At 38.8% G+C, this 14,707-nt stretch overlaps 1 protein-coding gene across 1 annotated transcript; it reads right to left on the reverse strand.

Annotated features, from left to right (window-relative positions):
* Positions 1–629: 629 nt before the first annotated feature.
* LOC134731682 (uncharacterized) lies at positions 630–12,882 on the reverse strand. The gene is made up of 5 exons (XM_063611509.1): positions 12,541–12,882; positions 3,530–3,571; positions 2,910–3,005; positions 2,188–2,309; positions 630–858 (listed from the first exon to the last, which is right to left on the reverse strand). The coding sequence occupies exons 1-5, from the start codon at positions 12,880–12,882 to the stop codon at positions 630–632; spliced, it is 831 nt and encodes a 276-aa protein (XP_063467579.1).
* Between the last annotated feature and the right edge of the window lie 1,825 nt (positions 12,883–14,707).

The following is a 14,707-nucleotide window of genomic DNA, read 5'->3' on the forward strand; positions in this document are numbered from 1 at the left end:
GTAAAGTGAAGAGAAATAGTCTTCAAGGACCTCCACTTAAGTTATTAAATGAGCCATTTAGATGGATAATTCTATTCTTGTTAGATCTTCTAATTTCTAAAATAGCACAGTTTATCCACGAGCTCCTCCCCAAAAAGCTAAGTAAGGCACATATGGGTAGAATGATATCACAAGCACCTCTTTATTAACAGTTGGTAAAATGATGACTAAGATTGGATCCTTTGAAGGTCCATGCATTTTTTATTTTCTGTTAATATGATACTAAATTATACTAAAATTATTTTTCTCTATTGCTTACATGGTGGATTTAATTACCATTATTTAACAATGAGAAATTTACTAAAAAATAATGATGCAGTAGACTTAAGTTAAAGTGAGGAATTTTACGAGTAAATGAAACACTCAGCACTTGGTCATTTTGAGGGCATTCAAGGCAGTTCAAGGTCTGTGGTTCCATATCTTAGGGTGGTGTCACTTTTGGTATCTTGAGCAGGAGGGACTCTAACACAGGAAATGTGGTGCCCACAAAAGCAATAAAAGACTTGGGGAATTCCAAGGCATCACCTTACGTTGGCTGATCACTTGCAGAGCACCAGGAAATTATGGAAGCCACAGGAGAGCAGCAGAGATCATCCAAGCCCTGCAGGGAGGCCCCAGCTTGCTCCATATTCTCCTGTCTGCTGAATCTTAGCCATTCCTCCTGTGCCTTTGGGGGAGCCACAGTGTGGCTTCTGCTTCTCTTTCATCTTTGAAATATCTTCAAAGCTTCTCATTGGTGGGTTATAAACAAACCCAACTGGCAAGGGATCTCCAGAAAGAAGTTGCCATTTGTCCAACCCTTGGAGCAGAGGAGACACCCTACAAATGGCAGCGTCAGGGGTCAGAGTTGGACCCACAGTGCACTGCAGGCAGACAACATCCTTTGGCAAACTGAGAAAACACATTGTAGTCCTAAGAAAGAGAGTTCCCGAAGATATGAACCAGGCACCACCACACCCACTTCGTGTGTGAGTAGAGGCAGTGCCCGAAGCGTCTAAGAACTGGTCTTCAGGTTTCAGATCTTCTCGCTATGTGTTCTCGGGTTTTGATTTGATTGCATTTAGCAGCATGGAATTGTCCTTTCTCCTGATGACACCGGACCTGGTTTTTAAAAGTGTACTTAACATTTTCCCTCTGCTGTAGAGTGCTTCAAATTCAGCACCCAACTGCATGCTTCCCATGCAAAATGCTTACTGATTTAATTTTCTTTTAGTTCAGATGGTTACACTATTTGCTTTCTGAAGATAGGGTGATACACACCAAAAGCTTTGAAACTACTGGCTAAATACTTATTACAGCCAGCAGTTTCAAATTTTCTTCAAAAGTGTATTCCCCAAAACTGAGTGATCTGATTGGTTGGGTCATAGTGAATCCAGGTTTTATTGTGATTCTATGTATCAATCCATCTATTCATAGAAGGGATGGGAAATGTTTACACTGATACAACATCTTCTAGCTTTTGTCAAAAAGACCTTCATTATTGACTCTTGATACCCTGTTTTCAATGTGTTATTAGTTTGATGTTGGGCCAAAATCAATCATTGGTATGTTTTGTCAATATACTTCTTCATATTTCACACATATCATTAGCTGATTGGTGGGTCCCCAAGACAGTAACTAGGCTACTAGTAAAAGTAGAAGTTGCTAAATGCATCTCCAAATATTTTATCAACTGGGGTATTACATGTCTTTTTTCTTAGTCTATGGCAATATCTATTATCGACTTGTTTTGGTCAAAAACTGGTTTTGGCTGTGAAAAGCAAACAGTAAATTAAGCAAATCTGATGACTTTATTTTTTTAAGTAACAAGAACTATGCATACAACTTATTGCTGATATCATTTTATCAGCTCATACTGCAGCCTCTTTTATCCACTGTATCATCCACCATGCTTTGACAATTTGCCAAAGAAGGGAAGGAGATACAGTAAAAGACAAGGCAACATCCATGTACAGAAAGCAATGTTTTCTCAGAAATCTCAGTATGCTTTCTTCCAGAGATGTGTTAAGTAGGCAGGCATAACTTCAAAAGAATTTAAGAAATATCATTATCTAGCTGGCCACTTGGCTGGCTTGGATAAACCTAGGCTTGGGTAAGTGAGGGAGAATAGAGGTGGGGTGCGCAGAGGATAAGCAACAGAATTCTTACCTACGTGGGCCAGGGAGATTTTCCAATCCCATCTGAACACACTGAGGGAGAAAATGTGACATTGGCCTCTTCTCCTTGGCAAATCCTTGTTTATCCATCCTCTCGTCTTTGCCTGTGAGAATCTACTCATTTTTGAAGACAAGGTTAATATATATAATTCCTTCAATATACTCTTATTTAACTCCACTTGGAAAAATAATTTCATTTTATGCACTTCTGTAACAATTTATATTTCTATTAGGACAATTATTTATATAATAAATCATGGAAAACATTGTTATTATCTAGCAAATATTCTGGACATTAAAACATTTACAAAGCTATTTAAACAAATAATTAAATGACTCAATCTCCAAAAAGTCAGGGATGCCACAGAAAGAGGGATGCATGCATGCATATATGTGTGTGTGTGTATGTGTAGTGTATGTATATGTGCATGTGTGTGTATGTGTGTATCTGTATATGTGTGTATGTATGTGTATGTGTAGCGTGCTAGTGTGTGTTTTGTGTGTGCATGCATATGTGTATATGTGTATGTTTGTGCATGTGTATGTTCGTATGTGTCTGAATGCGTTTGCGTATATGTGTGTATGCACACATCTGTGTGTGTGTGTGTGTGTGTGTGTGAAGTACTACTCCTTCTGGTAAAGCTGAGAAGTCTGGCATGACTGGGCAATTTTATTCAAAGAGGTAGTGGGATTCGGGGTGCTTTGGTTGCTTACCTGTGGCTGTGAACCGCTGAGCTCTGTGTGGCTTGCTGAGCCCTGTTGTCCTGCTGAGCCATGCATCTTCCTGAAGCAGTGAAGCACCATTGGAGGCTTAGCATTGGGATAAAAACAGGGGGTCATTCTTAGAGATAATTTGAAGGTGGCAAAATCTTCAGACAAAAGGATCCACTTGGAAATTATTGCAATATCTCCGTGAGGATTGATGAAAGAATTAACTAAAATGTGACAGAAAGAACGAAGAAGTTCTAGTCAAGAATTACAAGTCATCATATTTTGAGGGCGTTATTGTTGACTATATTCATGTCTGTTTTCTTCACGACATTATAAGGGGCCAATGGCAGAAAATAATGTATCCTTTTTTTAAACTCTACAACATTCTGCATATATAGAATATGCTTGGCATTTGATTGAATTTATTCTAATTCAATTTATTTTTTCTGTTGAATGATATGGGCAATTTAAGTCATAAACATAAATAAACATATATCTTTCATCAGTATTTAAACTATAATACACTGCAGTGCAGAACTCAAATCCGTGACTTAAGAGTGATCAGGGATTCAAATGCAATTCACCTCATATAAAAACTGGCTAAATTAAATGTAACAGCAAACCTGATGGGCTCCATTCCAGCTCTTTCTCCAGATGGTTTGTTCCTGTGTATGTAGAGAGATGAAAATGAAAAGTGATTATCTTACTAGACTGGTGTCTCTACGCCAAACAGAATTATTTACAATTTTTTGAGATTAATAAAGAACATTATCGCTCAAAGAAGAAAAGCCTTCTTTTTTATCTTTTATTTTTTGGGAGGATACAGACTCTCTCTTTGTCACCCAGGCTGAAGTGCAGTGGTGTGATCTCAGCTTACTGCAACCTCAGCTTCCTGGGTTCAAGTGACTTTCCTGCCTCAGCCTCCCGAGTAGCTGGGATTACAGGTGCCCACCACCATGCTCAGCTAATTTTTGTATTTTTACTAGACACAGGGTTTCAACACGTCAGCCAGGCTGTCTTGAATTTGTGAATGAGACTTGTCTGAAGACAATTCTAGACAAAGTTTTGAAGGAACAGTGGTGACTTCCACCTGTATATCTTCCTCCTAAACAGCCCTTGCAAGGTTGCAATCAAAGCAACCCTCTACAATGAGGTTCACTACCATAACCTGTTATCTATTTCCTCTCAGAATAAAATTACTATTCAACTAAAATTTTTGCACCTGCATTGATAACCAATGTTGAAAGAAATAGAACTGCAAGAAGAAAAGCCTTTTGTCTTAGTCCAGGCATGAAATCCCATTAATATTGCATGTGTCATGGGGAAATGTCTGGTTCTATAGAATGCTAACTCTGACTCAGGCTACAAGGTTAATGTGTTTATTTAACTTACTGTTTTCAGGCTCATTAGACAGTGTTTAGGCATTATCTCAATGGAGGAAAGAGCTGTTTTCCACCAAATGTATCTAAATTAGCATTCATCTTAGTCTCTATTAATGTTACCAGTGGAGAAGCTAGTGACATAGTAAAAGAGACTATGTGTGTGGTTACTATGTGTCTCAATCGATATCTGCATAAGGTTTTTATAATAATTTTTCCAAATGGTTTACAAACGAAAAGCACTTACATTTATTTAATTATCAAATTCTAACTCGAAATTACAATAATAACTGAATACTGTGCAAAAATATTGATTTTGTGCTTTATCGGATCCAGTAAGCAGAGAATATCATAAAAATTCAATGCAGGCTTATTTTTCCAGCTTGCATTTAAAGATTCACGAACTTTAAAGGATATTCATCATCTGTCTTCTTGGGCATTTATGTTCCAATCTATAGCAGTATAATCTCCTTAGGAGTTTGGACTCATATTTTTCTCTTAGAACTTTTACTGAAACAGGCCTGCTTTATTATTGAGCTTGAATCTTAATAGTTTCTCTTTCAAATACTAACCATGGGTTATTAACTTAAATGTTCCCTTTGTGGCTCTTTCAATGAGGCCTTATAGGTATGATTTGTAATTATATCATAGGTTGTTAAGGCTTTTATTTGAGAAATACAATAAAATAATTCAAGCTTCACATCTTAAGTTTAATGTAAAACATCAGAGGGAAAGGTAACAAATGTATTAATCAAACTTATTCTTTAAACAAATTTGTGAAAGAGAAAATGTGTTTAAAGCATAATGTTTTAGTGAAAGAAAAGTAAATTCAGGAATAAGTCTGATAGGTTTATATCCTAAATTATCTACTCACTATGTAACCACTTTAATTAAGCCACTTTCTTTATCCAAATTTGCTTTCCTTCTTTATTTTGCAATAATAACAAAATATGCATATCTTGTATGAGGGTTAAACAAAACACATAAATACGTCATATGTATTTTTACATAAATCTAGCATTGTATAAGATGTTTAGGGGTTATTTAATAAGAAGACAAACAATACTTTTATTATAAATATAAGTAGATGATATTTTGTATTCTTTATAGATAGAAATAAACTTTTTAAATCTTGGAGGCATGATAAAACTAAACTTTTTAAATCTTGGAGGCATAATAGAATCTAAAATTTTATCCTTGTTCTGAAGGAAACAGTACATCTCCTCCCAGGCATGTCTTCTGCATTTTATCATACACTATACAACCATCCAAAGTTAGAATTATATTCAAATGTTTTACCCTGAAAAATGCACAAGCAAGAGTCTACTTCAGCTAAGATGAGGCAACAGGGATTGGATTTGCTTTTTTTTCTGAAATAACTAAAAAAAAAAAAAAAACTGCATGAAGCAATAAAATTAGAGTTACTGGACATTAGGCAGTGAGGGGCAGTGGCTCCTGAGAGATGGGAAGCAGATGAGGTGAGCCCTATGGTTGCCCAAGCTTAATACTCACAGAGAGTTTACCCAGAAGGGCCCCAGAAGTGAAGAAATTAGCACTTGGCTAAATACTGCTCTAGTTCTATCTACCAAAGCTTAATAGCAAAATCTGGTAGAGGTTTACTACATCTAAGTCATTTAACTGCATCCCAGAAAAAAGGTCTAGAATATTTGGTAGAACACAGAAATATCCAACACCACCAAGGTCAAGTCCACAAGGTCTGACATACAAACATCTCAGAAGACATTTTTGTTCTTTTCTTTTTTTCTTTTCTTTTTCTTTTTCTTTTTCTTTTTTTTTTTTTTTTTTTTGGAGATAGAGTCTTGCTCTGTCACCCAGGCTGGAGTGCGGTGCTCTGATCTCGGCTCACTGCAGCCTCCGCCTCCTGGGTTCAAGTGATTCTCCTGCCTCAGCCTCCTGAGTAACTTTTTGTATTTTAGTAGAGATGGGGTTTCACACTGTTGCTCAGGCTGGTCTCGAACTCCCGAGCTCAGGCAATCTGCCCGCCTTGGCCTCCCGAAGTGCTGGGGTTATAGGCGTGAACCACTGTACCTGGCTGAAGACATTTTTAACAGGCAGGAAAATATGACCCATAATGAAAAGAACAACCAATCACTCAAAACCATCCCCAAAGTGACTTTGATAATAGAATAGTAGATAAGCTCATTAAGTTGAAGTCATTTTGTAACTGCATTTTATAAGTTCAACAGTTTAGAGAAAGCACTGAGCATATGGAAACCTGGAAGAGACAAAATGTTGCCAACCCTACCCTAATGGGTAAGGAAAACCACTCTATATATCCGAATTCTATCAGTGGTGAAGAATTCTAGTCTAGAAAGAAACTTGAGATAGTATTTTGTCATGTCCTTGGAGTCTCTATTTTTTCAAAACAAAAGCATATCTTTAAACAATATCTTTATGGAAATAGCTTTAGCTGATTGTCAGATCTTTTTACAAATTCACAAGCCTTCAATTCAAAATGTGTAATATATGCATAATTGTATTAGAAAAAGAAGAAAGTGAGAAAAACACAGAGAAACTATCCGAAGTACTAACGGTTGAGTATTGTCAACAATTAATGACAGGAACTAAACTACAAATCTAGAAGAGAGAACAGCAAGTAGTGTAAGTCACGAAATAAGGATACTTACTTCTCACATCCAAACTGCAGAAAGCAAGAGACAAAAGTGAAGTCTAGAAGGAAATTGGGGTGGAGATAGGGATAGGGAGATACCTTCGCTAAAAATGAGCAAGGGTAAGAAGTACAGCAAACTCCTCATTGGAAGTCATGGAATCAAAAAGACAGTGCGGTGAAACATTTAAAGTGAAAGAAAAATAATCCATCAGCCTTGAATTCTACGTTCAGCAAAATCATCTTATGAAAGAGAAGAAAAATACACTTTTCAAGGCAAACAAAAATAAGAGAACTCAGTTTCACCATCAGACCTCTTTCACAAAAAAATGTTAAAAGCAGTTTTCCAGGCAGAAAATAAATATAAAATAGGTCAGAAATTCCAATCTTTACAACAAAGAAAATATTTCAAAGAAAGAATATGTAAAAGTAAAATAAAATATTTATTTTTCCACTTATAATTGACTAAATAAAACGGTATAAATATAAAAATAATGGGGAATTGTAATATGTAAATATGCAAAATGAGTGACAGCGATGTCATAAAAGGGAGGAGGGAGGACAGGAGAATGCTTACTATGTCCCTGCACTACGCAGGAAGTGATATGATGCTACTTGAAACATGACTTACATTAATTAAAGAATCTATACTGGAAAATTTAGGGTAACTGGAAAAATTAAAAAGAAATATAATTGATATGCTGAGAGGGGATAAAATGAAATCATATGAAATGCTCAATAATAACCAGAAAAGACAGGAAAGGGTGGAGTACAGAACACAGGCAATGAATAGGAAAGAGTTACTAATATGGTGGATATTGACCTACTTACACCAACTGTCACCTTCAGTGTGAATGGTTTAAATACAGTAATTAAAAGAATGATCAGAGGCCGGGTGTGGTGGCTCATGCCTGTAATCCCAGCACTTTGGGAGGCGGAGATGGGCGGATCATGAGGTCAGGAGATCTAGCCCATCCTGGCTAACCCGGTGAAACCCCGTCTCTACTAAAAATACAAAAAATTAGCTGAGCGTGGTGGCGGGCGCCTGTAGTCCCAGCTACTCTGGAGGCTGAGGCAGGAGAATGTCATGAACCCAGAAGGCGGAGCTTGCAGTGAGCCGAGATTGCACCACTGCACTCCAGCCTGGGTGACAGAGCGAGACTCCATCCAAAAAAAAAAGAAAAGAAAAAATAAAAGAAAATACACAGGCTCAGACAGGTTAAAGAACAGGGAAAGAAGAAGATACACCAGGCAAACACCAATCAAAGAAAGGTGGCAAAGCTGCATTAATTTTAGAGAAAAAAAAAAAAACTTCAGAACAAGGAAGATTAAAAGAAATACATGAAGACATAACAGAATGATAAGGAAGTCAATGCTTCAGGAAATGCAGAGCTCACATCTTAAGGGTGAGGGATGGATGCTTCACCAACAGGACAGGAACAAAGCTGTGATGTTTTCCATCACCACTCACATCCAGCAGGTACCGGAAGAACCAGCTAATTAAGAGAAAAGAAAACAGGAAGACAAGAGAAGAGAAGGAAAATAAACAGATTCAAAGGGAAGAAATAAAACTGTCTTCATTGTAAATGACAAAATTGACTACGGAAAAAATCCCAAACATTGTCCCCAAAACTCTTGGGACTAGTAAGTGAGCATAATGACATCACGGGATAAAAAGTGAATATACAAAAGCCAAGTGCCTACCTGCATACCAGCAATAAGTCATTAGAATTTAAAATGTAAAAACTTACAATGGCACCAAAAGATAAATATTTACACATGAATCTAATGACTATGCACAGTTCTATGTGTGGAAAACCACAAAACTCTGATAAAAGATTGAAAAGGAATCCTTAAATAACTAGAGAGGTATTCTGTGTTCATGGATTGTAAGGATTCTATACTATTATCAAATCTCCCCAATCTGATCTACAGAGTCAGCCCAATCTCAGCCTAAATCCCAGCATGGTATTTCATAGATATCAATAAACTGATTCTAAAGTATATATGGAAGGCAAAAGACCTGGAGTAGCCACAAGATTCTGAAATAGAACAAATTCAAGGACCAGCGCTACCACACTTCAACATTTTGTACAAAGCTACCATCATCAAATCAGCACCATATTGGACATAGATCTATGGGACGGAACAGAGAACCCAGAAGCAGAGCCATGCAAAGGTAGTCTACTGATTATTCAAAAAAGGAGCCAGGCAATTTAGTTGAGAAAATGCAGTGTTTAAAGCAAATGGTCCTGGAACATTCCGGCATCCCAAAGAGGAGAAATGACCTTAATTAAACACAGACCTTATGCTTTCCACAGAAATTAACTTAAAATGAAACTGAGGCCTGGCACAGTGGCTCATGCCTGTAATCCCAACACTTTGGGAGCCTGAGGCAGCTGGATAACTTAAAGTCAGGAGTCCGAGACCAGCCTGGCCAACATGGTGAAACCGCTGTCTCTACTAAAAATACAAAAATTAGCCAGCCATGGTGGTGCATGCTTGTAATCCTAGCTACTTGAGAGGCTGAGGTGGGAGGAATGCTTGAACCTGGGAGGCAGATGTTGCAGTCAGCCAAGATTGCCCCAGTGCACTCCAGCCAGGGTGACAGAGCAAGATTCCGTATCAAAAAAATATAAATAAATAAAATAAAGGAACTTAGATGGGAATGTGAAAGGAACAATTATAAAACTACTAGAAGAAAACATAGGAGAAAAATTAGGTGCTGTTGGATTTGGTGATGCATTTTTAGATACAACCCCAAAAGCACAATTTATCAAAGTAAAAATTAAAAATATTTGTTTTTTGAAAGATACTGTTAAGAAAATAAAAAGACAAATCAAAAGGCTGGGAAAATATTTGAAAACACATTTATATCCGCCAAAGTACTTATTTCTAAAATACACAAAAACTATTTAAAACAGCAAGAAAACAACTCAATGAAAAAATGGGCAAAAGTTCTAAACAAGCACCTCACTGAAGAAAATACACTAATGGCAAATAAATATATGAAAAGATGTTCAACATCATTTCTCATCTGGGAATTGCACATTAAAATAACAATGGACTACTACAATGTACAGGATGACTAAAATCCTCAAAGCTGGCAATAACTAAAGCTGCAAATCCTATGGAACAATAGGGATTCTCATTTACTGCAGCTGGGATTGGAAGTGTTACAGTAGTTTGGAAGACAGCTTCACAGATTTGTTACAAAGCTAAATACAGTCTTCTCTTAGAACCCAGCAACTGTGTTCCTAGGTATTTATCCAACTGATTCGAAAATTTCTGTTTGTGAAAAACATTATTTTTAGCAGCTTCATTCATTATCTCCACAAACTGGAAGCAATCAAGATGTTCTTAAATTAGTGAATAAATAAACACATTATAGTATATCAATGCAATGAATAGTATTCAATAATAAAAGTATTATTAGATATCTGGCCAAAAAAATATGAATGACTCTTTAGTGCATAATGCTAGATGAAAAGCAGCCCGATAAGGCCACATACTGTATGACTCCAGAACTATGAAGATGGAAAACGAAAGCCTTGGAGTCAATAAATGTGGGCTGATCATAATCCTTTCCTCTCAGAATACAGTAGGAAAGTTAAAAAAAAAAAAAAGGAACTTTACATAGGAGAAACCCAACAAGTACCATGTCAGCCAGGCGCTCACGTTTGACATCAAAAATGGCAAAGCCGTGATGATGGCATGTACACGCAATATGGTTTCATGAAAATGGCACTTTACTTCTGTAGTTTTGCTCTCAGGCATTCCTGACCCTGTCGAGTCATGAGAAAAACCTCAGATAAATCCCAACCGAAGCATAGTCCACGAAAGTCCTGACCAGTACTCCCTACCCGAAGCTGACAAGGTCATCAAAAATGAAGAGCCTGGAAAACTGTCATGGCCAAGAAGAGCCTCGGGAGATGTGAGGATCAAATGTAATGTGGATTAAATGGAATATGTAGGATTAAATCGATCCTGCATATGAGATCGTGAGAAAGGGATAGGACTTCCTGTAAAAAATAAGTAAATCTGATTAACGGGTAGGCTTTAGTTAATGAATAAAAATCAACCTTGGTCCATTCATCAGGACAAATGTACCACATGAAGTTATTATTAATAGGGGAAGCTGAGTGTGTAATATAGGGGAAGTCTCTGTATTGTCTGTACTTTTTCTGAAAATTTAAAACTTTCATAATTTTAAAATCTTTATTTAAATTTTTTGATTAAAAAAACAACTACAGAGCAAAACAGATTCAGGATTATCTAATTTCCTTGGTAAAACCTGGAGTATCAAAATACACATTTTGATTCAGTTGTAAAATATTTCTTCTGTTTTATAAAATAATTTACACCATCTGCTAAGTTCCAAAGTGCTTAAGAATGCAAATTAATCTTACCATATCTAAAGACTGTAATTGCCCCAAAGTTTGGAAATATAACACCTCTATGAATAACTTGCCTCTTAATTGGCTGATGAGCATTTATTTTGTCACTGAACATTTATTTTTATATGTGACATATGATGACTTTATCCACACGACAGTGAATCCTGTATGCTGGCTGCCAGAAAGCCACAATCAGAGGAGCCTTAGAATTGGAAGTTGTGGACCGGGCTTGGAGGCTCATGTCTGTAATCCCAGCACTTTGGGAAGCTGAGGTGGATGGATTACCTGAGGTCAGGAGTTTGAGACCAGCCTGATCAACATTGTAAAACCTCATCTGTACTAAAAGTACAAAAATTAGCCAGATGTGGTGGCAGGCACCTGTAATCCCAGGTACTCTGGAGGCTGAGGCAGGAGAATGGCTTGAACCCAGGAGGCGGAGGTTGCAGTGAGCCAAGATTGTGCCACTGCACTCCAGCCTGAGTGACAAGAGCAAGATTCCGTCTCAAAAAAAAAAAAAAAAAAAAGAAAGAATTGAGAGTTGTGAGTTTATATTCTGGGTCTGCCACTTACAATTATGTTATTCTTGAATGAATGGCTTAAAATATTTATATTTTAGTTTCTTCTTCTGTAAATTTTAAATAGTGATATTTGCACAGATCGATTGGACATTTATTTGAGGTAGTGCATAATAATTGAAAATTTGAATTTTAAATATTACGATTAATATTAAACATTCAATTTAATCTGGGGAAAAATCTGATCCTCTTCTCTCTTTGTGTACTCTCCCCTTGAGCTTCTGTGATATTGGTTGGGATTCACAGATAAGTGAAGAACTGATGTCAGAATGGTAGGTCAATTATATTTCAAAGAAGACACTGCTAGCTGGAGAAAAGCATAGTTCCAGAAAGTAGGAAGTGGGTGGAGCATCCAAGGGCATGGAGGGGGAACTCAGGTGATAGAGAGAAGAAAAGGCAAAGAGGAGAAATCTGCAGCTCATTGGGAAGCACCCCTCATTCATCAGAGGGAATGGTGAATCACTGAGCCGACTTTTCTCTAAGAAGCACAGTTCTACCTTCTGGAAGTAGCCATGATTTTGTTTGTTTGTTTGTTTGTTTGTTTCCTGTGTTGTAGCTCAGGGAATCTGAGATTCTCATTTAATAATAATAATTTTAAAAAGCTTTCAGGATTTGGCACAATTTCTGGTTAAATTAGCTAGCAAAAGGAAATACCCAAGAACAGGTGCCTGCCCATGCCCGGCATGCTGTGCGTCTCCTCTGGAGGGACTGGGCGTGCCCGGCGTGCTGTGCGTCTCCCCTGGAGGGACTGGGCGTGCCCGGCGTGCTGTGCGTCTCCCCTGGAGGGACTGGGCGTGCCCGGCGTGCTGTGCGTCTCCCCTGGAGGGACTGGGCGTGCCCGGCGTGCTGTGCGTCTCCCCTGGAGGACTGGGCGTGCCCGGCGTGCTGTGCGCCTCCCCTGGAGGGACTGGGCGTGCCCGGCGTGCTGTGGGTCTCCTCCGGAGGGACTAGGCTTGCACAGTCTGTAAAGTCCGTCCACACGAGGAGGACTCCCATCCACAGTTTCCAGGTGGACCACCTGCTACATGGAGTTAGAAGCCACGAATCACGTGACTGCCTGCTCAGTCATGACCCATCACAGGCTCTGTGCACAAGGTGAGGGGTACTGAAGCTCACCTCCTTTCACTCTTGTGCATACATATAAGGCAGGAGTGAGTTGACTAGACAGGTGTGTTGATTGTAAGCCATCCACAATTCCTAGGAAGAGATATTTTGCATGCATACATGTGCTTATTACTTATTGACAGTGGGACCGTGGTCCCCACAGAGACTCCTTGGTGGAGTGTGGTCTGCTGCTCACTCAGCAGACACCAATGCCACGTGCAAAACAGCCTCTGATTAATTCGCTGGCTTTATTTAACACGCATCAGAAAGCCTGGGGCCTAATTGTGCTGCCCACAGGCAAAGTGTGGCTTTGGTGGCCATTTTTCTAACTGAGGAAATACAAAGACATTTTTTTTTTCCTCCCACAGAATTCATCTAAGGTTTCCAAAAGAAGCATCAGTCCCAGTCAGAGAAACCCCAATGTCCCAGTCCCTCACAGGAAGGCAGCGTGTATGTGCCCCTTAAGGAGACCACCATTGCAAAATTATGACAGAGACAGTGAAAGAGCTCTAACTTAGCTGACTCCGTCTTGCTTCTTACCTCCAAGCTGTCCTCATTCCTTCCTGAGTATAGGCTGAACTAACTTTGGGAGGAATTTAGTTTGTAGTTTAAAACAAAGACAGTAACAGCCCTTTCCCAAAGCAAACCTCCTTCTTGCCTGGGGACTAGACTGCTTTTGTAGGACCTACAAATTAGCCACAAGATTAGAAATTATGGTTTAAGCATCATGTAGCTGGAGGCTACAAGATTCTGACCCTCCCTAAAGTGCTCCTAAGATCCGTGCTTGAGATACTTTACAGAGCCTGCACTTGATGGATCAGCTGGCACCACCCAGATCTACAAACTGGCTCATCTGTTTTGGCCCCCACCCAGGAACTGACTCTGCACAAGAAAACAGCTTCGGATCCCTGTGATTTCATCTCTGACCAAACCAGTCAGCACTCTCAGCTCACTGGCCTTCCTCGCCCACCAAATTATCCTTTAAAACTCTGATCCTCGAATGTTCAGGGTGTCTGATTCGAGTCATAATAAAACTCCAGTTTCCCACACAGCTGGCTGTGCATGAATTACTCTTTCTCTATTGCAATTTCCCTGTCTTGATAAATTGGCTGCGTCCAGGCAGCCGGCAAGGTGAACCCACTGGGCGGTTACATTAGCGTGGATCAAGGCGTTGTGCTTGGGGCCTACGTCCACGGAAGAGGAGGACTCAGTCGTGGAATCGTGAATCATTTCATTTTCTGGATCAACGGAGGGTCACACTGACTACGCGGCCCTATTTTTCCTGGCTTTCTGTCTGTATTGCTATCTTATCAGTTTTATTTTGTTTTGTTCTGTTTTACCTTATATTATCATTATTTGTATTATAAGAACTTTTCTAATTAGAAAGTAAATTCAATTAAGGATATACAATGATTTTCTTTATGTCTCAAATAGCTGGCACAGTTCTTTATAAACCACAAATGGCAAATAAATTTTTTTTTTTTTTTTTTGAGACAGAGTGTCTCTCTTGCCCAGGCTGGAGTGCAGTGGCGCAATCTCGGCTCACTGCAAGCTCCGCCTCCTGGGTTCATGCCATTCTCCTGCCTCAGCCTCCCAAGTAGCTGGGACTACAAGCACCCGCCACCACGCCCGGCTAATTTTTTTTTTTTTGTATTTTTAGTAGAGACAGGGTTTCACCGTGTTAGCCAGGATGGTCTCGATCTCCTGACATCGGGGT

The sequence above is a fragment of the Symphalangus syndactylus genome, chromosome 10, assembly GCF_028878055.3.
Source record: "Symphalangus syndactylus isolate Jambi chromosome 10, NHGRI_mSymSyn1-v2.1_pri, whole genome shotgun sequence".
NCBI lineage: Eukaryota > Metazoa > Chordata > Mammalia > Primates > Hylobatidae > Symphalangus > Symphalangus syndactylus.